Genomic DNA, 27,399 nt, shown 5'->3' on the forward strand with positions numbered 1-27,399 from the left:
TTGATCTGAACAAACCAGACCCACCTGGAGCCTGGATGAAATTAAATTCTTCTTTAAGTCCTAAACCTTCAAGCTATCTGTTTTCTCTCATGTTTGTTTCTTGAATTAAGCTTCTAAACAATAATCTGTTTGTATGATCCAGAACACAATGAATAAGTCTGGTTTCTGATTTATGTTTTTTGTGTATGTTTCCTTCATCATCATCATTAGAAATCCATGTTTCATGGACTCCCTGGAGTAAACATAGAGATGCCCACGGTATTGTACCCCACTCCGCTACCTCAGTATGATGGGCGACCACCCGTCAAACCGCAGCAATCAGAATCCAGCACTTCTCGACCAACTGTGGTACATTTATGCCAATTTACATTTAAGTTCCAGATTGTTTTTAATTGCTTGCTCTGTGTTTTCTGTGATTTACATTACTACTGTGCCAAAGGCTCACACTGAATTTGATTCACATTAGGGGTTTTAGCGTAGTAAATTTAAATTCATCACACTGCTAAAAAATACCAGTTAAAGTATCCTATATTTTAAGCTGTCTAAGTAGTATAACAGCTATAAAAAAATAGGCATTCAGTTTACACCCAAAGCCAAGCATCTTCATCTCTCAAATGCTCAAGACCACAGGTCAACAAACTTTTTCTGTGAAAGGCTAGCAGGTACATATTTTAGGTCTCTGTTGCGACTGCCAACTCTGATGTTCTAGGGCAAAAGCAGCCATAGGCACTATGTTAATGAGAATGTGTGTGCTGTGTTCCAGTAAAACTTTATTTACTGAAACAGGCTGTGCACTGGGCTGGATTTGGTCTTTGGACTATAATTTGCCAACCCCTCTCTGGACCATTAGAGTACACTTACCAATCAGCTAACTATCTCTATGCTACTTATATTTACCAATTTCCCAGCCTTTCCAGATAGCTGGCCTCTCCCTCACGTTTCTGTTGGAGAAGCTAGAATCTACAGATACATGGCCAAGGTATTACATCTAGAAATGTAATACCTGATGAAAATGCTTATAATTAGGAATTCTTTCACTCATTCACTTAGTTTACATTTACTATACATCTGCTATATCCCAGGTATTGTGCTAAGCGTTAACGATATAGTCTGTTTTTAGGAGTTTGGAGAAAAAGTGAAGATGGATAAATAAACAATTATAATGTAATATTATGGTTTCCTTCACCAGAATATTCACAGGGTACTTTGGGAATATATTCAGTGTACCCAATCATATTAAGGAATAAGAAGGATTTTTAAAAGATGTGGTGGCTACACTGAGACTCAAGAATTAGTAGTGGTACAGAGAAGGAAGGAAAGTGTTTTCTTACCAGGGAACAAAAGATGTGTAAACATAGGGAATGAGAGTGTGTGTAGCCCATAGTTAACTAGTTGGGCAAGAGTGTCAGGTACAAGGAGGGGAGGGTTGGGGCAAGTATGAAGCAGAGGCCAAATAATAAGGGTCTTATATAGTATGCTAAAGAGTTTGGGCTTTTATCATATAGGTGGAGAGATTCACTGAAGAATATTATATAGCAGAGTGATGTGATAAGATTTGCATTTTAGAAAAATCATTGTAGTTTGAGTCTGGAGCCACATTAATAATCTAAGGTGGAAGTGATGAGGATCATTTTTCCCCAAGTTCAGAAAATTTGCACAGATTCTGGAGATATTTGAATGTTAGAAAGAAGGAAAAGAAAGAAACTAGCTTTTACTTTATATCAATACCTACAAAACCCCAGTGCCCTGAAACATGCATATATGTAATGGATTAATGTCTCTCTTATGCATCCAGAGTGGTACTAATTATGGATCTTATTTGGGAGAACTGAGAAAATAGTCACTCAGGTCATTTTCTGTAGACTTTAATTCTCTTGCAGAACACCAGTTGAGAAGGCAGAATGCTTTCACGCTATGCGATGTGTAAGGTCGGTATCATTAGCTTTATACTCACAGATGAGAAGGTCAAGCTCAGAGAGGCTCAACAATTTGCCCAGGGTTACAGGGGTGGAATGTAAACCCAGGCCACAAGTTTTGCTCTGTCCCACACTTTTCATACCTTGCTTTGTATAGTCCCATAGGGTATTCGTAAGCACTTAAGATAGTGCCTGACACTGACACTTAAGAGTGTTAAGAAAGTACTGCATTTTTTATTTTTCCTCTTTTCTCTCTTCCAATGACATATTGGGGACATATTTGGTAATTCTCAAATGAGAAAGTACTAATGATTCAGTTAAAAGCTGTTTTGAAATAGCTATCATATAAATGTTTTCATTTGCTCCTAACATCAGAATAAAAAGAAAAAATCAAAAGTAAAACCAAAGAAAATCCAGCAAGGTGAGGAGGACGAAGAAGAATCTAGTGGTGAAAAAGAAGCAGCCCCGGTCACTGGCTTGGACAGAGTAAACCTGCATGAAGGGAACACTCAGCGGCTCTCCTCCCTGGGTGTCCAGAGTTTGTCATTAGATGGAAGTGGAGCTGCAGGAAAAGATCGAGTGTCTTCACCCTTCAGCTCTCCCAGTTGGAAAAAGCTCAGCAGCAGTGAGTCAGATTATTCTGATGCTGAAGGAGGCCTGCAGAGTAAAATGAGGTAGTAGTATTTTGTTATACTTTTATGCCTTATATTTTAAGTTGTATAAAAGTTTTTATAACTTTGCTAAGTTATATGACTGGCGCATGTGATTTAACTTGATTCGCAATTACGTGGGACTTTGCATTACTCTGCATTTTGCCTTGTTCTCTTGATCAGCCTTTGTACATGTTGTACATGTAGTTCCTCTACCTGGAATATTCTTTCTTTCGTTCTTTCTTTCTTTTCTTTTCTTTTTTCTTTTTCTTTTCTTTTTTTTTTTTTTTTTTTTTTTTTTTTTTTTGCCTTTTTGTCTTGTTAACCACTACTCATCTTAAATATGAGCTTGGCAGTCAGATACTCTGAGAAGCATTTTCTGACCACCCAATTCTGGCTTAGGTAACCTTTTTACCTATCTCTGCCTTAATATTGATCATGATGTGTTGTAGTTATCTCTTCAGCTGTCTGTCTCTGGCATTAATAAGCTCATCTAGGGCAGGGACTTGGTGTATGTCAGCACAATGCCTGACACACACATGAGGATACATGTTTGTTGGATGAATGGCTCCTCCACAGTGTCTCATGTAATGCTGGTTACCTATCATCAAAATGCTGCCCTCTCATTCTCTATGTGGTTGTGTTTTATCAATTGTCAACTTTATTAACTTGTTATATAAACAAATTGCTTTAACACGTTTTAATTACATTTTGAAAATACGATTTTTTAAAATGTCATGTTGCCATCTTTAGGACTTAGTCAAGATGTTGAATTTCTCCATGTCATTTGAGTTGGCTCAAATAAATAGTATTTCATGCTTATATTTTTTTAAAAAACTATTAAAAGACTTTTTCTTTCTTCTCTTGGTTATTAAAGGTCTTACCAAGCCAAAGTTCGCCAAGGAGCATTAGCTTGTTTTCTTTCTACTATAAAATCAATAGAAAAAAAAGTTCTTTATGGCTACTGGTCAGCCTTTGTTCCTGATACACCTGAGCTGGGAAGCCCACAGTCTGTCTCCTTGATGACTCTTACATTGAAAGATCCTTCACCAAAGGTAAGGGCATTCAAATTCCAAGCATTATGCCAGGAGGAAAACTTTACAAGTCTTTATAGTTTTCTCTGCCCTATTCAATCTTAGCCGAATGCCGTACACTACCAATGGAAGTCCTGACTTGAGAACCACTGGGTAGGCGGCAAATGGGCTTATGTGGAAAACAGGTTGAGGGAGATCACACTGAGGTCACCTCCTGCCCCAGGGCCTACTTGAAGCCTGAGCACACTTAGTTATTGTCCCCTTTGAGCTGCACTGAAGCAGCTGTGCTTCCCTCTCTTTTATGGAAATATTGATTGCCATGGTACTCATAATAGGAAAAAATTAAAAATGGCTTAAATAATCAATGAACATCATGGTACAAAATGGTTATGAAGAATGTGTAAGGCTTATAAAAATGCTTGTGACGTTTCGTGAAAGTATACAATATAGAATTCCTTTCAAAGTGAATAGTTTTATTTAAGACAGTAGTATTTTTTGTAGGTTATACAAAATAACCTTGTAGGTTATTTCAAATACCCAATATCCTAAGTAGTCAAACCACTAGAAAATTTTCAGATGGATTAAATTAATAGCGAATGAGAACCTGGAAGATAAAAGGAAAATGAATGGTAGCAAGTAAATCAATAATGAAGCCATTCTAATAATCGAAAGGAAAACTGTTATAAAGGCTAAATATATATATTTAAAGACTCTCCAGCTGAGGGGAGCTGCAATGGATAGCCAAGGAGATGGTGCCGCAGAGCAGTTAGCAGGCCAAGTAAACCAGCTGCACTGCAGCTGAGGGGATGTGGGCCGTGCGAGTTTGGGATATGAGAGGTTATGAGGACATGTCCGATGAAAGTGGATTGAAATAATTTTCATGATGTTTATGTCTTTATATTCTTTAAATGTTTTACATTTGACTTAAGAGTACTATGAGAAATTGTATGTACTGCAACTTAGTTGTCCATGATTTGGGTTCCATTTAGATATGTTCTTGCTGTTTGAATTCAGTGAATACAAGAAAAGTGATGAGTAAAAAAAGTATAAAACTTCCTTCTGGGAGATGTCCTAGGTCCAGTAGTACAAAAGCCACTTGAAGGTCCTGGAGAAATGGAAAACTAGTCATCATTCTTAAAGAGGATTTTAAAAAGGTCAAAATAATGATTAAAATTTATCAGTTCAATGTAATGGGAAGTGAAATGATTATATCAGTAGATTCTTAGCAGCTATTAAGTTTAGAAGGGTGTAAATAAGTGTGATAATTATTGTGCACAAAAGGCTTGGAAGTATACCTCGGGCACAATGTCCATAGTGTAATTAATTGTGCACCAAAACACATGGTAAAAGAAAGTTTTTTTGGTAATGATGGCAGTCTGAGAGGCTTTTTATAGACTTCTAGAAAGTTATATGCAAAAACTTAGAAGTACTGGTTCATGTAATTGGAATGGAACAGCATTTTGAATTGATCAGAGCTAGATTAAGAGGTGCAGCCATGTAGAAAGGCTGAGTGGTCATCTTCTTAGGTGCTCATTGAGTATAGAGATGGCTGAATGAAGTTTCTCTTAGCCGGGATGAAACGTGACAAGACAACAGTAATAGTTCTTGTCATTGAAGTGTACAGTGATGATAGTATGAGTTCATGGCAGCTCCGATATGACCAATGGCAAATTCAACTGAAAGCACAATTTTCACTGGATACACTGAGAAATTTTCCAAAGAGAAATGGAAGGAAGGAAAGTTGATTGGACTCTTCCATTCAGAACACCAACAATGACAGATTACTATCAGGAAATTGGAATATGAAATTCTAGAATGGTTCAGTGGGAAGGAAAAAACTTAGAAATTTCATTTAGGATTTGGCAATTTGGGAAATTGTCACACGTTTACATCTTGGAAATGTGCTTCAGAAGGCACATCCTCTGCTTCCAAGTAGCATGGAGTAATCAGTAAAATAACCCAACTAATTTAAGAATTTCTTCTATACGATTTCCTCAGGTGTTACAAAGGTAGATTATATAGATATAAGTCCCACTAGGGACTTGATATAAAGAACAAACTATAAGGAACACTTTCTTCTTGGTACCTTGAGAATTATCCTGATTTTCAAATTCCATGGTGATTTATTTCTCTTTTAGAGAGTTGTGAAATATGGAAGCAAATCAAAATCCAGATAATAGATAGTATAACTAGGAAAGAGAATAAAAGGTTGGAGTTTTTAACTGTCATGGAATGGTACAGGTTTTCTCTTATGTGGCCAACCAAGGGCAAAAGACCTTTGTTTGGATTCTCCGAATCTAGAGACGCTGACACAACGTTTAAATGCCTCTATCTAAAAGGCAACCAACTTTGGAAGTGTGAATCAATGAACTTAACCCTGAACATGTGTGAAGAATAATCAGTACTTGGACAAAGCCAAAGAAGAGAATAGCCAGGTTCCCTGCTTTGAAACTTCCATGGTACTCACTCCCAGCAGTGATTTCTTCATCACCCTCAGAAATACCCTGGGACGCAACATACATAAAAGAAATAAATAACAATAGACTGAGCTATCTCAGCAGATATTTTTGCTACATTCTTAAGTAGTGAAAAAGGAAAAGTGCTTTTCTGTTTCTTTACCTTTGAACAAGCCTTCATGCCCAAGGCAGTGTAACTACCTTCTTGTGAAACTGAGCACTGGTGTTTATAAGGTTGAAGTCTTTCTTCCATCATTGTAAATATTCTGACAGTAAAAACTTATGAACAAAATAAGCTCTCTGGAGAGCTGTACCACTGATGGTTTGCTTGCACATCAGTAATTTCTGCTGAAAGTGCTGATTAGAGCTGGTAAACAGTATATTAAATATTGATATAAGAATAAATGAAGCAGAACTTGAACTGGATTCAATGACATAAATAGTTATTTTATAACAAGAAAGATATTTTAAACAGCTTAAAAGAAATTAAATCAGAACTATGAGAAGTACAATTTGATATAATATCACATTTCTATAAAGATGTTATACCTCAGTGGTGAAAAATAACTAATTTCAGTGACATTTCTTTTGTTTTTCATCTATGATAGTCATGGATGCTTTTTCTGTCTTAGGGTACCAAAGTTAATTTAACTGAATATTTTTTATTCTTGAGCGTAATTTATTTCCACAACTTGGTTTTTAATTTTACTTAGTTCGTGAGCTGTCAGAATTGTGATTTTTAAAATTTCCTTCTATAGAAATGGAAGCTTAGCTAACATCTACCTTTTCAGTTCAGACCAGCCACCTATCTAATCAGGGGTTGGCAAGCTGGCCTGTGGGCCAAATTTGGCTCGCTACCTATTTTTGTATGACCAATGAACTAAGAATGATTTTTATGCTTTAAATAGTTTTTTAAAAATCAAAAGAAGAATAATATTTCATGATGTGAAAGTTATATGAAATTCCATTTTCATCGTTCATAAGTAAAAATTTATTGGAGTATTGTCACATTTATTCCTTTATATAGTATCTGCTACCCTGGCAGAGTTGAGTGGTTGCTTGCTCTAGAGACTCTGGTCTACAAATTCTGAAATATAAAATATGCACTACTGGCCCTTTACTGTAGAAATTTTCCAGGCCCTGAGGTAAGTTCTTGGATCAGCCGACTTGAGCACTAGCCTGCTAGCACACTCTCGTGTGCACTTGCTCATGCACTCAGGTGCTCTTGTTTTCCCTCACATACAATTTCCTAATACATTGTCAACTTTCTAGCTTAAGTGATATACTTAATTCCAAAGAATCATACTGCTGTGCTATAAATTTCTTCTCAAAGCAGTAACTCTTTAGTTTTTTGTTAATGATTCCACTCTATAAAAGACATGCAGAAATGACTTATTCCTTACTTGTAGATCACATAATTGAGGATTTTCTGAAAAACCTTTTTTATACTAAATTCAGATATGCTTCATGTTGAGTAAATGTTCAAATTAGATTCTAGGATTATGTTGATTCCTGCTTTTCAAAAGTCTGGCAGTAAGTGTTTAATTGGCATTTTTGGGTGAGCTGCCCAGAGAAGGTACAGCATTTTTTCATATTATTATCACTTACACTTTATTTTAGTTAAATTGGCTTTCTTTTATTTATTTTCTTGTTTTCAATGCTGCAAAAGTATCACAGTGTCGATCGAAAGCAATCTTTTAACCGCATTGATGTGGTGACACTTTTCCTGACAAATACAACAGTCCTATGACAAAGGTGCACCTGTTTCCTTTTCATCCGTCAGGATATATTAAGGGTATTCTTTGATTATCAGAGACTCTCGCTGCAGGCAGTGCTGTTTCCTGCACCTAAGAATAAAAAATTTGGATCACTAATAGTGCCTGCCAAATCAAATTTATACAGTTCCTAATACCCTATTTAATTAACATTGAGGACTCAAAGATGCTTCAGGGTAGAATATAAAGCAGACTGTCCTCAGAAATTTTGATATGAAACAGAATCTAGACACACGTATTTTTTTCTGTCCCATTAGCTATTCTCTCTTTTCAGTTGATCTTATGCTTGAATAAACTAGGACTCTAATCTTTAAATTATTCTCATGCTCATAATTTTAGGTTTTTGTACTATGGTGTAGCTTGGACTTATTCCTTACTGTAATAAAACCTAACAGCAATGTGATTCAAGATTTTTTTCAAGTGTGAGGTACAAGTGGTCTAGTTCATGGCTACCCTTAGGGCCTGATAGGTAATCCCAGTGCCTTTATTCTCCTAATTAAAATAAGCCTAAGTTCTTTGAAAATTAAAAATGTATATAGGAAGAAGGGGATCTGGCTCCTGCTTTTTAACTAACTGATATAAATCGTCCTGACATTTCAGACGCGTGCCTGTGCTCTGCAAGTGTTATCTGCCATCTTGGAAGGCTCAAAGCAGTTTCTTTCTGTTGCCGAAGATACCAGTGACCACCGAAGGGCTTTTACTCCCTTTTCTGTAATGATTGCTTCCAGCATCAGAGAGTTGCACAGATGTCTTTTGTTGGCTTTGGTGGCCGAGTCATCCTCACAGACCCTTACTCAGATAATTAAGGTAAATATGCCAGGTTATGTATCAGTAGGTTCTAGAGGGGGTTTCTCTGTTTCCGTTTTGTATAATGTTTTACATTGCCCCAGAGTAACTTGGCTTAAGAATATAACTGTCATAATTTTTAAAAAGATATTCTATTTGGACCTACTTGTTTGATCTTAGCTATCATCTGTATGTCCAAATGAATGATTTACTAAAAATACTCCTTTATTTTTAGTTTTAAGTTGTGCCATTGAGAATACAAGTGCTATTCCTCCTAAAAAAAAAAAAAAAAAAAAAAGATTGATTTTCAAATAAATGGGAAGACTTTTCTTTTGAAATTAAATGCTATAAAATTTTGTCTTTGTGCTGTGGCTCAATCAGCCCTTTTGACAAGCTATTTTTGTATTTTGCAGTGCCTTGCAAATTTAGTATCAAATTCACCTTATAACCGTCTGAAACTCAGCCTACTGACCAAAGTCTGGAACCAAATAAAGCCTTACATCTGCCACAAAGGTTGGTGGTAGTTTAAAACTATTTGCTTCTTTATATCTATCAAATCTAGATTGTTAGTTAAAAAAAAATTCATAGTCATTGTGTAGCTCTGTGATAATCTCTACTTACCCTTCTCAAGTTTTCAAGAGAATCAACTATTGCTAGAATTTTACTTTTGACTCCTGAAAGAAATGAATTGGAGAATTAATTGTAAAGTTTAACACCTCTTCGATGCTTCAGTGCAGTAACTAGAGTATCCCTTTAGAATTAGTATTGAGTCAGGTGCAAGGGGTCCCCCTCTACTAAATAATACTCATATTATTAGGCATAAGTAGAGACTGGATGGACAGTTAGATAGACAGACATCATCTTTTTGGAAAGAAAAACCGGAATATAAAGGCTAACTTCTTTAATATTGTCTCCTCTGAATTTTAGATAAAATTCCAGAACCTGAAATCTCCTCTAACAACAGGGTCTTATATCTTGATATTTTCTGACTTTTTCTCACACATAATATATTTGTGTTATATATTCGTACTTGCTTTTAGAACATTCACTTGCAAGCTTTAGGATCAGATCATATTCTGATAAGTTGAGTTTTTCCGTCACAATTACAGGACTTGAAGGAAGTACGGATGTTTTTTGTGACGTCGTGGGTAGGGTGCTAAACCCAGAATCAGTCTGAGGACCTGCAGCTCACTCTCATTTCTGCCATCTCATACTCATGGCCCTCTCCGAACCCTAATTTCCTCCTAACAAGAAGAATTATATCTACCTTATAAGATTTTTATGAGGCTTAAATGAGATAATGATGTGTAGACTAGGTTCAGTTCACTCCTTTTACCAACACGTAAATGGGTCTCAGAGAGGTAAATTTTGCCTTAAGGCCTCTCCTCACATTAGTGGCAGAAGTAAGATTAAAACAACCTGAGTCTCCTGCTCAGTCCCCTGCTTATTCCACTGCACCAGCTTTTCTTCATCTGTAAACCGAGGGGAGTAGACCACGTCTCATGGGTCCCTTTCAAGTGTCTTTCTTTATGTTCCAGTATTTATTATTAAAATGTTCAAACCCACAGAAAATTTGAAAGGATAATACATTGAACACCTCTCTACCTCTACCTAGACTTAATAGTTAATATTTGCCATACTTGCTTTCTGTGTCTCTTTCTACATAAATGCATCCGTGTATATATGTATACATATGTGTGTGTATGTATGTATACGTATGTGTATATATGTGTATTTTTTGTATGTGTGTGTATGTATATATATACATATACATATATATTTATACATATATATACCCATATATATATATATTTAATAGGCCTTTTTTCCCTTTAACTGTTTGAAAGTAAATTACAGATATGATATTCCACCTCAGCATGCATTGCATAAGAATGAAGACAACCTCCCAAAAAACAGGAAACCATTCTTGCACCTAAGAAATTTACATTGATTTCATAATATCATCTAATATCTAGTCTACATTCAAATTTCCCCACATGTACCAAAATGTCTTTTATAGCTTAAAAAAAAAACAAACCTTAGGTTCATTCAAGGTTATTGCATTACATTTAATTTTTATGTCACTTTAGCCTTTTTAAATCCAGAGTAATATCCCGCCTTTTTTTCTTTCATGATACTGAGTTTTGGAAAAGTCCAACCCAGTTGTTTTATAGAATGTCTTACATTCTCGATTTGTCTGATTCTTTCTTTATAGTGTTGTTTAACTTATATTTCTGTCCCATATATATCCTATAAACTGGAAGTTAGGTCTAGAGGTTTAATTAGATACAGATTAAACAAGGATGCCATAATTTTTGCTGCACACAGTGATAACTATGGTCATGACAGCTGTTCCCACGGTGATAGGTTCTTACTATTTCCTTTGACAGATGTTAATGTTCGTGTGTCAAGCCTCACACTCTTAGGAGCCATAGTGTCCACTCATGCCCCTTTACCTGAAGTCCAGCTGCTTTTACAACAGCCCTGTTCTTCCGGACTCAGCAATAGCAATTCAGCAACTCCTCACCTCAGTCCTCCTGATTGGTGGAAGAAAGCCCCCTCAGGACCCTTTCTGGACGAAGCAGCAATTAGTTCACCAAAGGGGTCTTCAGAACCCTGCTGGCTCATTCGACTTTGCATTTCCACTGTTGTACTTCCCAGGGAGGATTCTTGTTTGGGTATTGATGCTGGCTCTGCAGCAGGAAGCACCTACGTACCATCCCCTATGCGATTAGAGGCCTTACAGGTAGGAAGTTTCCTTTCCTCATCTCTGAAACAGAAGCAATTATTCTTTCTTCATAGGGTGTTGGCAAACCTGAAAATAACGTAAAACCGAGCCACATGACAGTGGTGTTAGTGGGAGTTGTATTTTAGGTGTGAGTTCTTTGTTGTTGCTGTTTTGTTTTGGTGGGAGAGGGGAGCTTTGATTGTAAAATGTCAGTTTCATTCCTCTTTGTAAGCCGTATTAGTCACCTCAAGTATTACATGACAGGTGGATGTAATAATTCCGTAGTAATTCTGAAGGAAATTATATAGTTAATCTTTGATTTCTATACCTTAAGTAGATGTTTTATTCTCTATAAACTTTTCTTTGGTTTTATATTTGCTTAGAGACAACTAATTATAATTATTCTTTCAAAGGAAGAAAACCACTCTGGATTGAAGTATTTGTTTTTTTCTGTACTCAAATATAATGTAAGACATGGATCTGGTCCTGGAATCTGCTGCTAATTATGGTTAATATTAAACATGTCCTTTAACCTCCTTCATTTAACTTTTTCAGCTTAGTTTCTTCAGCAGAAATATTCAATTAACACCTACCTCAAAAAATTGTTCTCAGGCTTAAATGAGATAATATTGATAATCTTAGTGAAACACATTTTATAAATTACAAAGTGCCATAGATGTATATGATGTAATTGATTTTAGTCATAAAATAAAGATTATAGTTTTTCATTTTATTCAACATCATATTTTACCCCTTTGTTAAAGTATGAGTGATTTCTGAAATATTGAAATACTTTTTCAGATGTTGCAGCCCTGCATTCAGGTCTTGGGGTTAATGCTTGTTCTCTTTGCAGGTATTGGCTCATCTGGCAAGGGGCTACTTTTCAGTGACTCAGGTCTACTTGATGGAGCTTGGAGAGGTGATTTGCAAGTGCATGGGGGAAGCAGATCCATCCATCCAGCTTCATGGAGCAAAGGTAATTTTCATTAAAAGCCATATGCTTTTTTCTCTCTTTTCCCTTTCTCTTCTTCCCTCTGGTACATGTTCATTGCTTCTGAGGTTCCTTCAAGAGGTTTCAGGTAGAGAAGTCATCATACAATCCTCTATTTTTAGCTCTACAATAATCCCAAAAAATTGGTTTGGTAAGAAATTAACAATACTGTATATAGCTGGTGATTTTGTTCCTTGAAGAATGCCTCTGACATAGAAGTTACAGAGAAAAGAAAGAAAATCAATTGGAAATTATTTTACTCCTTGATTTGATGTAATCTCCAAACTGAAGTAGTCTTTTACCTTCATAGTTCTAACACTCTGCTTTGATAATCTATTTCTTTTATCTTGACAGCTTCTGGAAGAACTGGGTACAGGCTTAATTCAACAGTATAAACCAGATTGTACCATAGCACCTGATCAGAGAGTGCCAGTCACCTTGGTAAATAAATGTCAATTCATAGTTGTTTCTTTTCTTAGTGCTTCAGTCAGTTTTATTTCGAGGCTCAATGATTAAGTAGAGTAGACAGTATGGTTTCTTCCAATGTCAAAAATTATAGTTTCTAATCTAGGATGATATACTAGCATGAATAGGATTTATTTGCATTTGTTTATTTGCAGTTCAATATGTGTTAGGACTATATGTAACATACAGTCAGCAGTGCAAAAAACAGTATTCCTTTTGCATAAAAACCTAGTTTGGTTACTCAGCCTGCCCAACAGTCAGGCTAGAATGGTGAGAACAGCCAACGATTTAGAATCAGAAGACATGAGATCAAATCTAGCAAGCACTACTTAATGGACATGTAATTATAAGCATCGTAAAGAGGAGTAAATTCCTTAACTCATAGGGCTGTTGGAAGATTGAATGAAACATAAAGATGCTGACAAATTGTAGCTGCTGAATGAATGTCGATCCCCTTAACTCCTTCACTGTCGCAGCCTCGCCACAATTCCTGTTAGATTCATGTGATCTTAGGTTGTTTGTGGCCCCCACACTGTCCCAATTCTTCATGGGAGGAGGAACACAAGGCCTCAACAAAAAAGTCGTCTACTTTGTGCCGAAAGAAAAATCATCTCCACATTAGTGATATTTTCTCCCTGTGCCCCCCTTATCCTGCTTTTCTTTTTCTCTTCACAATTTCCATCATTATTATAGTGAATTAACAAAGTCTAGCCCTAGTTCCTCCCTTAGTGTGCTACTAAAGCTGAAATGTCATCATTTGCAGGGAAATAGGTTGAGCTTTGCCTAGCTTTGAATCCAAACTACTCCCCTTGCTTGTCAAGTGACTTTGGGCAAGACTCTTAACTGTTCACACAGGTATCCTTTCATTTGTATAAAAGGGATATACTTCCCATATTACTTTTCGTTGAGGAATAAATTATCCTAAACACTTAGCAGCTTAAAACAATATATATTTATTCTCTCACAGAGTTTCTCTGGGTCAGGAATTGAGAGCAGTTTAGCTGGGTGGTTCTGGCTCAGGTGTCTCACAACATCGTTAGTCACGATGCTGGCGGGGGCTGCAGTCAGCCAAACTTGATGGGCGTTGAAGGATCCTTTTTCAAGGTGGCTCACTCACATACCCAGCAAGTTAGTGCTGGCTGTTGGAAGAAGGCCTCACTCGCTTCCTCCCCATGAAGACCTCTCCAGAGGGCTGCTTGAGTGTTCTCTCAATATGGCAACTAGCTTCCCCCACCGCAAGTGAATCAAAGAGAGAGAGGCAAGGGGGGAAAGAGAGAGAGAGAGGGAGAGACAGAAAAATGCAGGGTTTTTATGACCAAGCTTCAGAAGTTGTTACAATGTCATTACCACACTGTGGTACACAGATCAGCTCAAGTTAGTGTGGGAGGGGACCACTTCCTAAAACATTAAGAGTCAAGAATCATTTTGGGTCATCTTGGAGGTCGGCAACCACAGCTATCCACATTCTTCTGGTTTGGGATGGGGAGGGCCCAGACTGCATTTCCAGAAGCTAGGCTTGAGGGGAAGACAGAATGGGTGCACAGAATACACGGCAAAACTCAGGACTAAATCCATGGGGCAGAGGAGACACCAAAACCCCAGAAAGATTTGCAAATGAATCTGAAATCCCAGAGATTTAATAAAGCATGGAAAGGAAACTGATAAAAGTACTCTTTGGATGCCTACCTCAGGGGCTTTGAAGTGAGGTAATTCTTCAAAGCGCTTAAAACAGAACCTACTGCTCAATTTGAGTCTCTGCTATGCACTAAGCACTCTACTAGGAACTTTACACATGGCATTACGTTTTATTATCATACAAACTCTGCCAAATGCATGTCTTTGCCTTGTTTTACTGAAGAGGAACCAAAGCTTAGACAGGTTCCATGACACCCAGGACTGCAGAGACAGGAAGCATCAGCTGAAGGACTTAACCCCAGCTCTGCCTCTGGATACCATGCTCTTTGGACATTGGTATATGGCCTTTGAACCACTCTGGGTCCCTGATCTCTATGCCCATGAGGGATCGGGTTGAAAGCGCTCCAAATGGGTGTCAGTGATCTGGATTTTAGTCCAGCTCTATTACCTACTAGCAAGTTACATTATTTCTTTGTGCCTCCATTTCCTCGTGTGAATATGGAGAAAGTGATATATACTGCAGTTAGTTGTGTGGAGGATGACGTGAGTTGATATGTGTAAAGCACTTAGAACAATATCTGGCATATTATAAGTTCCCTAAAAAATATTAGCTGCTACCGCTATTGTTGTTACTATCATCATCTTCATCCTCCTCATTATTATACCTATCACTTTTTCATGGTAGACTGTAGTTTCCCAATCAATAAAATGGAAGGATTCAGTTTGTTGTTTTTTAAAGTTCTTTTCATTACTGTAGAAGAACTAGTAAAAGCATTTACAAAAAGTTTCCACCGTGAGGAAAACCATTTCATTACTTTGGTCAACTGGGATAGTCTTAGTGTCACTTTAGGTCCACTGTTGCTTCTGGGCTGCAGTTTTAACTGTGCCCCTATTCCAGGTGGTGGTGTTCTGGACTATGATGCTGAACGGTCCTCTACCCAGAGCCCTGCAGAATTCAGAGCACCCAACTCTGCAGGCGAGTGCCTGTGATGCCCTGTCTTCCATCTTGCCAGAAGCCTTCAGCAGTCTGCCGGTAACTTTAGAAGTATTTTCTCATCTTTAAATCATGCCTGTGAGCATCAGAGCTTGAGTTTGATTCTGATTCTTTTTTGTTTGGACCAGTATTCAGCATTATTTCAGAGGAAAAGTGCTTATTCTGCTGAAGTGTGGGGTGAGGGCAATGGGAAAACTTAAAATCTTAATGTCTCAGGAGAGCTTTTCCTTCCTGTGCTTAGAAGGCAGGTGGTAGAGGCGTAGGGAGCAGAGGCTTTGAAGTCACGGAGATTTCAGAAATATTTCAAATCTAAACATTAGAAAGACCTGAGTTTTAATCCTAGCTCTTTCACTTCCTGGATCTTTGATTATCTTAACTTCCCTAAAACTGCATTTTATAATCTATAAAATGGGAATGACATGAGTAATAACATGAAGTACGTGAAAATATTTAACTAGTACCCAACACCATAATGGTATCCAACCTGTCCTTTCCTTTAGTCCTCAATGGTATTTGCATTTTTCTTATTTATATAAATGAGCTTTTATAAATAAGGCAGCTTGAATGAAGTAGAATAAAATGACCTAATTCATATAGTTGTAAAGGTTAAGTGATCACAGATGCTGTGTGTGCCCTGCACTAAATGGGTACTCATATAATAAAGAGTTGTTTCAACTTCTGAATATGGACTCAAACACAGACATGTCACAGTGCCTTGTTATTTCATTCTCACTTTTCCTTTGCCAACCTTTCTCATTGCAGAGTGACTGGCAGATCCTGTGCATCACAATGCTGCTTGGGCTGAATGACAGCAAGAACCGTTTAGTGAAAGCTGCGGCCTCACGGGCCCTTGGAGTCTATGTGCTTTTCCCCTGTCTCAGACAGGTCAGAGTGGGCCTGTATCGCTCTTCTGTGTCTCTCTTGTAGTCTCTACCAATCCTCTTTTTTTTTTTTTTTTTTTTTTTGGAAGTGTGGGATGTAGAGCTTCCGAGTTAGACAGTAAAGGAAATTAAGTTGCTTTGTAATCTAGTTTCCTTAATTGCTACTAAAATATGGTAGTACCGATAGTTAATTTATTTTTAATTAGCCCAGGACCCTAGATGCCCAGTAAATGTTTAATGAACAATTGGGAAAAAATAAGATGAGACCTTACCATGTGATAGTAATAATTTAGAAGGCTGATTGTTTTTACTTAAAAGGAAATAAATTTCTCCTTCACTCTTACTTGTGACATTTATCTCACTGAGAAGTATGTAAGTAAGTAAGATATGTTTTGGAAATGCATTTCATTGTCAACATCATTTCTCTATGAAATCGTATTGTGGAAATCGATACAGGCTGAGAATTCATAAATAACTGTCACAGGCTAGGGTATAAGATGTTTATAAAAGCAAATCCATAGGCTCCTCAGGTGTGCATGGCACATGTCAAAATCATGGGAGAACTTCCCCTCGAATTTTAATGAGTGTTCAGATTGTAATATATAAGAACAATAAATTGAGTAAATGAGTTTTGATTTCCAAATAGAAATTTGTGGTAAAGACTTATTGCTTTATCTGAAAATGAATTTGAGAATTTCCATGGTAACAGCGTAAACTCCTAAAGTAACTATAGCATTTGTTTTGTTTATCTTATAGGATGTTATATTTGTTGCAGACACAGCAAATGCAGTATTGATGTCACTTCAAGACAAGTCTCTGAATGTTCGGGCCAAAGCAGCCTGGTCTCTGGGCAACCTGACAGACACTCTGATTGTTAACATGTAGGTGATTCAGCTTATTTCCCTTGGGTGACTTCTGAGGCTGAGATCCCAAGAGAAAATCTTTGATCTCTACTATAAAAGAATTAGCAGTAATTCCCCTCATATTACGTAGTTAGTCTTCTGGCTTTGTTTTGTTTTATATTCTTTCAAGTAGTAAGATTAGTAAGCAGTTCTTAATATGTATATGTATAAAAAACTGTATGCTGATATAAGAAATACATCCACATTATAGAAAATGTGGAAAATATGAAAGTACATATCTAAAACTTTTGAAATGGTTTTCCCAACTTCTCAAATATCACATTTTAATTTTTTTAAGTAATATGTTTACAGGTTACGGAAAAAGTTCAAACAGTACAAAAGCCTTTCTCTTACCTTAATTGCCTCATTCCCCTCCCCAGAGGCAACTGTTGTTATTTATACGCAAGTAAGTGTTCAGCTTTCTCTTGCTTAACTCTAACATACAACATGAATATGCATTCTCCTGACTTTTTAAAAATCATTATTTATTTTACACAGTCATCACTTTGCGGTGATTATTTAACCATTTTTCTCTTATTGAACATTTACGTTGTTTTAGGTTTTGATATGCAGTAAATATTTTTGTGCATGAAATCTCCATTTGAGATATTTCTTTTGGTTATATTCCTAAATGTGGTCAAAGGGTATAAAATATAAGTTCTTGGTATAAACTGAACAGATTTGTTAAGCTGTTTTCCTAAAGTTTTTATAGTTATACTAAGTGAATATATTTGTGTATATATACATTTAAATGGGTTTTACCTTTTAACATTTTGCCTGCTTTGGGTGGAACAGGGAAACACCAGACCCAAGTTTCCAGGAAGAGTTCTCTGGGCTCCTGCTCTTGAAGATGTTGCGATCGGCTATAGAGGCGTCCAAGGATAAAGACAAGGTAAACCCACAACAAAATCTAGTATTTGTCAGGTAGATACTTAGTGTATTATAGTTTTATTCCATCAGATCTATCCCTGTTTAAAGGAGATCGAGAGTGTACTCAGGGTAGAAAGTGGCCCACTCTGCACTTGTACAGTTTCTTTGCTATCTATTATCTTATGAAAAATATCAGTGCCATTTGTAATACTACTCCATGATAAGTCCATATTGTTTTAATATTAATCTGATTTTTTCAAAAAAATCTTTAAGTAGAATTGACAAGTCAGAAAGATGAACAGTCCTTTATTTTGACTATCCCGTCAGGCAGACATAGTTCAAATCTTGGCATACCCTATAGTAGCCGGTGCATTATTTAACTTCTCTGAAGATCAGTATCTGTAGTTATAACATGGAAGTTGTTACATATACCTCTTTGGACTCTGAGATATCTTATGTTAAGGCACCTAGCACAGTACCTGGCATAGCACCTGACCCATACGAAATGCTTAATTTAGCACAGTGGTTCTAAAAACCTGGGAAGCTCTACCTCAGACTAATTCAATCAGAATTTCTGGAGTTAGGGCCTGGGCATTGTTTTTTTTTTCAATAAAAGAAAGCTCCTCAGATGATTCTAGTATACTACAAAGAAAAAGATGCTTTTCTCTAGTACAGAAGTATTGGACTGGAATTACGAAACCTAGCTTCTCCTCCTAGCCTTGCTGCAAACCAGCAGTGTCTCCCTGGGCTTTACATGCTATCTCGAAATCAAGGAAGATGGGTCTCTCTGAAGTCCAGTCTAACACAAAACATATCAGGGTGAGGAGCTCTATAGAACCTCATCTTTCCAATGACTCAGAGTGTTAACCACACAAGACCTTGTAGAGGTCTGAGAACTGGCACCTTTACAGGCTGCAGTTTTCATTAACTCTTGCTTCAAGGCATCTAGGACCTTCTGGGTTTTTTTAAGCTGAAATAATTTCTGAAACATCCTTTTGACAAAACAGATTTCTAATGCTTTTACGTTTTATTCTAGGTGAAAAGTAATGCAGTCCGGGCCCTTGGAAATTTGCTTCATTTTCTGCAACCGTCTCATATAGAAAAACCCAGATTTGCTGAAATTATTGAAGAGTCTATCCAGGCCTTAATTTCTACTGTTCTAATTGACGCTGCCATGAAAGTCCGATGGAATGCTTGTTATGCAATGGGAAATGTATTTAAAAATCCTTCTCTTCCATTAGGTAAGAAATTTTCCTCTTCCCTCTAGTGGAAGGCTTCTTTGGACAAGACACCCCAGTCTACACTGTTATTAAAGATGTTTATCACAATATTATTTATCACAGTAATAATAAAAAGAAAAGGAAAGATACTGACCATGGTACATATATTCAATGAGATACTGAGGCATTTTGTTGCCTTTAAAATTATGTTTACAAGAAGTTTTTGATAATCTGGGAAAATACTTAAATGAACTAGAACAAGATATGAAATTGTTTCTATAGCATGATCTCTATAAATGGCTTAGATAAAAGACTGAAAGGAAATTTGCCTAATTATTAACAGTGGTTGCCTCTGGGCGAGATGATGAGTAGGATTATTTTCTTACTTCATTTTTTAAATTTTCTACAGTGAGCATATATTGTTTTAAAAATCAGGAAAAAAAATAAAGGATGAGAGAAATAGGGTACAAATTGGAAATCCCATGGTACTAAAGTAGAATGCTGCATGTAAGGAGGACATCTGTCTCTAAGCTATGATGTGCCATGCATCTCGATATATCATCAATAGCTAATAGCTGCTTAGGCATATGGATCATAGCCTCCAAATCCCATTCACTTTAATTGTCAGCATTTGCCTTATACATTTGTCTTTGTGACAAGATTTGAAACATAGTATATGTTCCTAGAGAGGAAAAACCATTCTGGTCCAGCAGAGCAAGCATCAAGTTAGGGGAATCTGGCTTTGCTTTCCTTTATCGCCAAGAGCATTCAGGCAGACCAGTCAGCTGGGAGCTAGTGGATAAATGGCCTCATGTCTTTTTCCATTAAGGAAAGTGCCAAAAGTGGCTTTTAGAGTTGGCATTCATTGAGGGTGGGTGTTGGCTTGGCTGTCTGCAGAGGCAACAAAGAAGTTGGAAGGGCCAGGGAAGTTAGGAAAGCTCAATTCTACTCTGCTGCTGATCTTGAGGAATAAGAACCCCCCACCAAAATGGAATGGGTAGTGGGAGTGGTATCTCTGACAAGGAGGAAAGCAAGCCGATTTTCTGGGACCACTAAGAAGGGAAAGAAGACAAAAATCTGGGCATCATCTTCTCTAAATTAGAGACTTGAGTCTTTCCTTAACCTGAGTACTGATTCCTAGTTACTGCCTAGACAGTATTTTTTTCTCTGCAATAAAATGCATGACTTATTATAGCCAGATCAGTGTCTGGATGCTAATCAGAGTAAAAAAAATATTCTTTTGCCAGCACTAACAGGGCTGGGCAAACAAACAGTTGTGGTGTGCACACTGCTCAGATGTACCCAGCTTAGGGAACAGTTTAGTCCATGCTCCTCCCTCTAAGCCATACCCTCTCAGGACAGCATCTTCCCAGAGAAGTCTCCTTCAAAGTCACCAAAGTCCCTATTTCGGGTTGCAAAGGCCCTCAGCGTGTGGCAGACTTATGTAGGAGAAGAAAGAAGTTTGAGAGTCAGTACTTGGCCACTTACCTAGGATCCCACAGTTAATCACTCACCACTCTGATTCTATAGAATTATTGTGAGAATTAAAACATAAGCTAACTTGAGCACTAGTGTCTGTGTGTTTTCTTCTGCCCTTCTCCCTCTCACTGTACTCACATCTAATCCTTCATAAATGACTGTGGATTCTTTCTAGGAACAGCCCCATGGACCTCCCAGGCCTACAACGCCCTGACATCAGTTGTGACATCGTGCAAGAACTTCAAAGTGCGCATCAGATCTGCCACTGCCCTTTCCGTCCCGTGCAAGAGAGAGCACTACGGGTCCGTTGACCAGTACGCTCAGATCTGGAATGCACTAGTCACTGCCTTACAGAAAAGCGAAGACACCACAGACTTTTTGGAATTCAAGTACTGTGCTAGCCTACGGACCCAAATCTGCCAGGCGCTGATTCACCTCTTGAGCTTGGCCAGTGCCTTAGACCTGCCCTGCATCCAGAAAACCCTTGAAGTGAATGGAGACATGGTCCAGTCCTATATCCTACAGTTTTTAAAATCAGGAGCAGAGGGAGATGACACTGGAGCACCCCACAGCCCACAGGAAAGAGACCAGATGGTTAAAACGGCCCTGGAACACATAAGCAGCGTCCAGGCACTGGCCGGTGACACAGCCAAAAGGGCCATCATGGACTTTTTAGAAGATATCCTGACCGTTTATTTTGATTCATCTGGATCATAAATAGCACTCCTAGGATTAAGAAATCGGTGGATATTCCACCACACTTTCCAGGGGTCAAGTGATAACAGGAAGATGGGAGCTTTTGAGCATCTGAGGTGTGGGATTTAATCTTTGGGACAGAAGTAATCCATCCATTATTTATTTAGAATGGGCTACCAGCTTTGTAAGTTTTTCAAAAAGTACTCAACCACTTCAGAGGTGGTTCTGCTGCATTGGCCATGATCAGATTGTTGGACCCTTTGACCCATGCAATCAAGAGCTAAGGAGTTGGGTTGTGGTGTGGGCTGAGCAGACTGGGGGGTTGTGAAGAGTGTTTAGTCTCAGAAGATTTTTTAAAAAGCAGCAAAAGGATTTAGGAATTAGAATGTTGTATATTGTGTCTGTGAGAATTGTTTTTCTTTTATAATAAACAAATGAAAAATCGTCTGCCCAAAATCTTCTTTTATAAAGAGATGTGAGCCATGCTGATGTTCAGCCAGTATGCACTGGTAACAGCTGCACTGGTTGCTAAAATACTGAAACTTTTCCTTGTAGGTTGGTAAATAGCTGCTGTGCTGAACTCCCCAAATACCCATTCTGATGCCCCTCCACATCTCTTGAAGGAAGCGGCTTATTTATTTGTCATTTTCATAAAAGAAAAAATGTGGCATATATAGTTTATTTCTGGTACTTTGGGCTTTCACCAGTGGGTTTCCTGATAAAATATTCATGAAATGACTTCGAATGGTTTCCTTTGATAAATCACTCTTACCCTTTGCTCATCTTGAATAAAGTCCTATTTTTTTCTTTTTGAACCTTTTGTTTCTGTGAAGCTTTCCAGGTCTCTGAAACAGATGTTAATGTTCATACGCAGGGGAAGGCCAAGGGTAAGCAATTACAGAAATTCTAGTAGAATTCCATGAGTCTGGGCTACGGCTTCTGTCCCGATGGAATGTTGGCGATCTCCTTACTGTGGCATTGTGGGTATACACCATGAGAAGGTCCCTCAGTAAAGCTGTCATCATGAAAGGCAACCATGCAGAGAATAGAGTTTGAACTTATTTGATGTAGAAATGGGAATGTCTGACTGTGACTCAGAATTCTAATTAAGAATGCCAAATTCTGAACCGTCTTTTGATATTTAAAAAAGAAAAAAATTGACGGGTCATCCTGGCACAGATGGCTAGCGCTTTTTATTTATTAAACTGACAATATTATGAATTATCACTTATCTTTCTTTTTGAATCTTTCCCATGACCATTAAAGGAAATACACTAATTCCTAACTAATCACTTTAAACTCATGGAAGGCATACATCATAACCTTTTTGTGATAATAGTGAAGCGGATGTCTTAAGGTGATTACAGGGCAGACAGAACCCTCCTATAGAACATGGTCAATGACTTCCTGGATTTTGATCTTTGTACATGAATCCAAACCAGGAGCAGAACCTCACCATCTTTCCACCATAAAAGAAATAAGTGAGCAGTAGTTACAGTATAGTGATTAAGAGCCTAGGCTTAAATCCTGGCTCTGCTGCTGTATGTGAACATTACTAACCCTCTTGTGCCTTAGTTTTCTCATCTAAATGGGGATAATAGTACCTACCTCATAAGATGTTATAACAGTTAAATTTGTTAATACATAGAAAGTTCTTAGGATAGCTTCCAGTACTCAATAAATGTTAGATATTTATTTTCCTTGAATTTTTAGAACACTAGGCAGAAATACTGTCAACACTCCATGAGCTTTCATGATGACAAACAGCTAGATTCCCTGACTGCGCTTATGAGATGTTAGCTCAGATGCCTCAGGAACCTGGATCCAGCAGTGTGGAGAGGCACTACCCCAAGACCTCCGTAGCCAGAAACGGCCCTCCATCTTGGCCCCACAGATCCCTCATGGGCAAGGGAAAGGACTACAAGTAAGAGAGGCCACACGCTTAACAGGGGTGTAGTATCTGCTGTCCTAGTTCTGCCTCGTCCCTGAATGCTAGTCTTTAGAAATTATAGACCAAGTTTCCACAAGCTTTGGAATTACACCTGGTTTTTAAAGGATGATTCTGCTACTTAGTAACAAAGTCCTTGGGCAAGTTACCTGACCTTCTACCTGTAAAATTGGATAACAATACCTCATAGAGTTTCTGGAGTAGGTCACATGTGGAAAGCATCTGGCCAGGAGCTGGCACAGAGCAGGTGTTCAATAATAAGGGGTGCCCTTGTTACACTTTTCTTTGGCGTCCTCCTTGGGCTTGAATGTCTGTCTCATTAGATCATTGGAGTGGGATCTTGGGGAAGGAGCATCTGCTTTCTAGTATAGATTTTGAGTCCTCAGGTCTAAACTAAAGGGATCCTTGACACTCCAGTGGACAAGGACCTTATATTAGAGTTGGGGCCAAGATATCAAATACTGAGCTTTCTGTCCAACACATCTGAGGACTATAATACTGTTATCGGTAACAGTAGCTCACTGGACTAAAGGGGACCAGGAGGGAGGTGGTGATGGTACAACTTCTCTGGGGACATAATTCAAACCAGGAGCAGCTTGTATCATTTTCAAAGGCCCTTTCTTGGGAATTACTGCTCTACAATCTATCCCACGACTAATGTGGATTTACTGTAGGTATGCAGGCATTTTCTTGAATGAGAAGTTCTGTGAACAAAATGTTACCCCATTAATAGGTCAAATAAGAAAACCCAAATGGTCATTTTTGTGGATGCTGAAAGAGAATTCGATAAAACTCATTCTCCTCGTTTGATCAAAATTGTTTTTAAAAGGAATTTAAAAAGCTACTTCATTAACATCGTAAGACATATCTATCTTAATAGTGATTTTTCTAAAAAAGTCAGAACCAAGACGAGCAAGCCTGTCATCACCACCGTTACCTAACATTGTTTAGGTTCTAATAGCCAAAGTGATTAAATAAAACAGAAGTAAAATTTTTCAAAAAATTTTTTGAAAGAGAGGTTCTAAATTATCATGGAGCACCAGTCTGTGAGACTGAATTCTCAAGTCATTATTTGCAGAAAATCAAGAAAATCAACTCAGAAAGTAATAGAACTAATGAGAGTTCTGTAAGGTAGCTGGTTACAAAATAAATATACCAAAATTAGTAGCTTTTCTTTGTATCGACAAAAGCCAACTCAAATTTTTTGATGTTAAAAATCCCATTCACGAGAGTAACAAAAATAATAAAATACCGAGGAACAAATTTGACCTAAGCTCCTGTGAGAATTTTGTGAAAAATAAGAATTTTTGAAGGTCATAAAAGAAGACCCGGGAGGAGGGGGAAGGAGGGAGGCTCAACCATGTTCCTAGATAGGACTAAAGGTTATAAAAAGACCACTTTTATATATATATATATATTTGTAAATTCTTGCCAAAATCAAAATAAGATTTTTTTAAATGACAATAATTCTAAGGTTCACCTGAAATATGAATGCAAAAATTCAAACAAAGGAATCAGACTTTTAGCCACAATACATACTGTGGGAAAAGAGAATTTCTCCCTAAATTACTGTGCCCTGAGAGAGCATTTTTCAGCCTTCGTAAATCTGTGCTCCTGATTATTACATAAAAATCTATCTCATTCTCTGTTCTGTCCTAACCCCACCCTGTCTCTCCTACTGACAGAAGCTACTGGGCCAGACTAAATGCATGGAGTAGCGATCTCAGAAAGGAAACGAAACAGAAAGATCAGGGATAGAAAAGAGAACTCAGAGCACCACCAAACAGGAAGTAAGTTTACCTTTTTAACCCTCTGGTATCTTCAGGACTGGACTCTAAGACAACCAGGAAACCTAGACCTGCACACCAGATGCGAACAGAAAGAATTCCTAGAGAAGTTATCTACTTCTGGTCCTAGGGAGGAGCGAAAAGCCCTGTACAGGTCAGGAAGGGTGGGGAAAATCTCTATTTGTTGCTTCTCTCCTCCTCCATACCAGCTCCGTGGCAATCTCATTGGAGCAGTGGCTGTCATTGCCTAAAATTTCAGGGAGGGGCACTCTTGTCTCTGACCAGAGAACATGTGGTCCCAACAGCAGGGGAATAGGGAATGATGCTTATGGCTTTATCTCCCCCACCTCCCACTTCTTATTTGACCTCTTAAATGTAGTAACATTTTCTCAATAGAACTCTGAAACCAGAGGGAAATTTGAAACTCTGGGAATGAAGGAAGAGCAACAGAGATGGGAAATATCCGTGTGAATATAATAGACTGCTTCCCCCATCTTAAGCTCTTCATAACATGTATAATCAGTGAGAGCAAAACTTGCAACATTGTCTGATGGAATTTTCAGTGGATGCAGATATCGTATACGAAGATTACAAATGTTGTAATTACATATGTCAAAGTGTAAAGGGATCTATGTGGTAGTAAGATTTCTACATTTCATGCGAAGTGATAAAATATTAATCCTATGAAATATTAAGACTATGAAAAGTTAAGTATTTTGTAATTCCTAGAGTGATCACATTAAAAAATTGCACAAAAAGATTTAGTAAAAAACTCAATAGATACATTAAAATGGAATGCCAAAAAAACATCCAAAGAATCCTAAAGAAGACCAGGAAAGGGAAAACAGGAATGAAAAAAATAGGGAACAAATAGAAAACAAATAATAAAATGGTAGACCTGAATCTAAACATATCAACAAGTACATTACATTTAAAAGGTGTAAATATACTAACTAAAAGACAGATTGTCAGAATGTAAAAAAAAAAAAAAAAATCCAAGACCCAACTATATGGTATTTATAAGAAACCTGTGAAATAGTATAGGTTAAAAATAAAAGGACAAAAAAGAAAACTACACCATGCAAATACTAACCACAAGAAATCTGGAGTAGCTATATTAATACCAGACAAAATAGACTTCAGAGCAAGGAAATCGCATAATGATAACAGAGATGAGTCACAAAGAAGACATAACAATCCTAAATGGCTATATACCTAATAACAGATCTTTAAAATACATGAAGCAAAAACTGATAGAACTAAAAGGTGATGATCCCTTACAGTTGGGGACTTCAATACTCACTCTTTTCTCAGTGACTGATAGAGCAAATAGATCATATTCTGGATCATGAAACAGATATCAACAAATGTAAAGGAATTGAAATAGAAAGTGCCATCTCTGACCATAATGGAACTGAACCAGAAATCAATAACTAGAAAATCTCCAAGTACGGGGAAATTTAATAACATATTTCTAAGTAATCCCTGGATTAAAGGGGAAATCTCAAGGGATATTAGAAAATTGGAAATTAGAAAATGTTTTAAACTGAACTAAAATGAAAATACAATATATCAAAATGTATAGGTACAGCTAAAAGCAAGGCCTGGATGGAAATTTACAGCATTTGGTGATTGTTTTAGAAAAGAAGGGTCTCAAGTTAACCATCTAAACTTCAGACTCAAGAAATCAGAAAAATAAAGTACACCTAAATCAAGCAGAAGGAAGAAAGTTAGGCTGAGTGAAAGAAGAAACTCTGAAAAGGTTCCCTATTGTACGATTCCCTTTACATAGCATTATGGAAAAGGCAAAATTATAGGAACAAAACAGTAGTTGCCAGGAATTGGGGTGGGGGTAGGATTTGACTACAGGAAAGCATGAAGGAGTTTTTTGAAGATGATGGAAGTGTTTGGAATCTTGACTTTGGTGGTGGTTATATAAATCTATGCGTGTGACAAAAATAGATACTATTTCTATTTTATTGAAATAATACTGTAGTAGATAATAATTTTTAAAAATCACACACAGTCTCTCAATCTCTCTCACTGTACGAACTGTGTCTTATTGCCCAATTTGGATATTCATAGTTGACAGTATGCCAGGTATAGTCATACTATATTTTTCAAATGGATGAAAGCCATTCATTCAGAATAACTCTCTGGTACTCAAAAGATGGTGTCTATCTTTT

The 27,399-nt window shown here is 37.4% G+C and overlaps 1 protein-coding gene across 1 annotated transcript in view; it reads left to right on the top strand.

The window, feature by feature from the left end:
• HEATR6 (HEAT repeat containing 6) overlaps positions 1 to 22,290 on the top strand; it is a 31,194-nt gene extending 8,904 nt beyond the window's left edge. The window contains exons 7-20 of the mRNA XM_016131426.2: positions 211 to 348; positions 2,292 to 2,590; positions 3,444 to 3,621; positions 8,432 to 8,638; positions 9,031 to 9,130; positions 11,008 to 11,363; positions 12,199 to 12,321; positions 12,691 to 12,777; positions 15,335 to 15,469; positions 16,193 to 16,315; positions 17,068 to 17,192; positions 18,009 to 18,105; positions 19,120 to 19,324; positions 20,958 to 22,290. Coding sequence (XP_015986912.2) covers positions 211 to 348; positions 2,292 to 2,590; positions 3,444 to 3,621; positions 8,432 to 8,638; positions 9,031 to 9,130; positions 11,008 to 11,363; positions 12,199 to 12,321; positions 12,691 to 12,777; positions 15,335 to 15,469; positions 16,193 to 16,315; positions 17,068 to 17,192; positions 18,009 to 18,105; positions 19,120 to 19,324; positions 20,958 to 21,499 — 2,715 coding nt within the window. The 3' untranslated portion in view covers positions 21,500 to 22,290. The remainder of the gene's footprint in view (positions 1 to 210; positions 349 to 2,291; positions 2,591 to 3,443; positions 3,622 to 8,431; positions 8,639 to 9,030; positions 9,131 to 11,007; positions 11,364 to 12,198; positions 12,322 to 12,690; positions 12,778 to 15,334; positions 15,470 to 16,192; positions 16,316 to 17,067; positions 17,193 to 18,008; positions 18,106 to 19,119; positions 19,325 to 20,957) is intronic.
• The last annotated feature ends 5,109 nt before the right edge of the window (positions 22,291 to 27,399 follow it).

Source organism: Rousettus aegyptiacus, unplaced genomic scaffold (genome assembly GCF_014176215.1).
Source record: "Rousettus aegyptiacus isolate mRouAeg1 unplaced genomic scaffold, mRouAeg1.p scaffold_m13_p_6, whole genome shotgun sequence".
Taxonomy (NCBI): domain Eukaryota; kingdom Metazoa; phylum Chordata; class Mammalia; order Chiroptera; family Pteropodidae; genus Rousettus; species Rousettus aegyptiacus.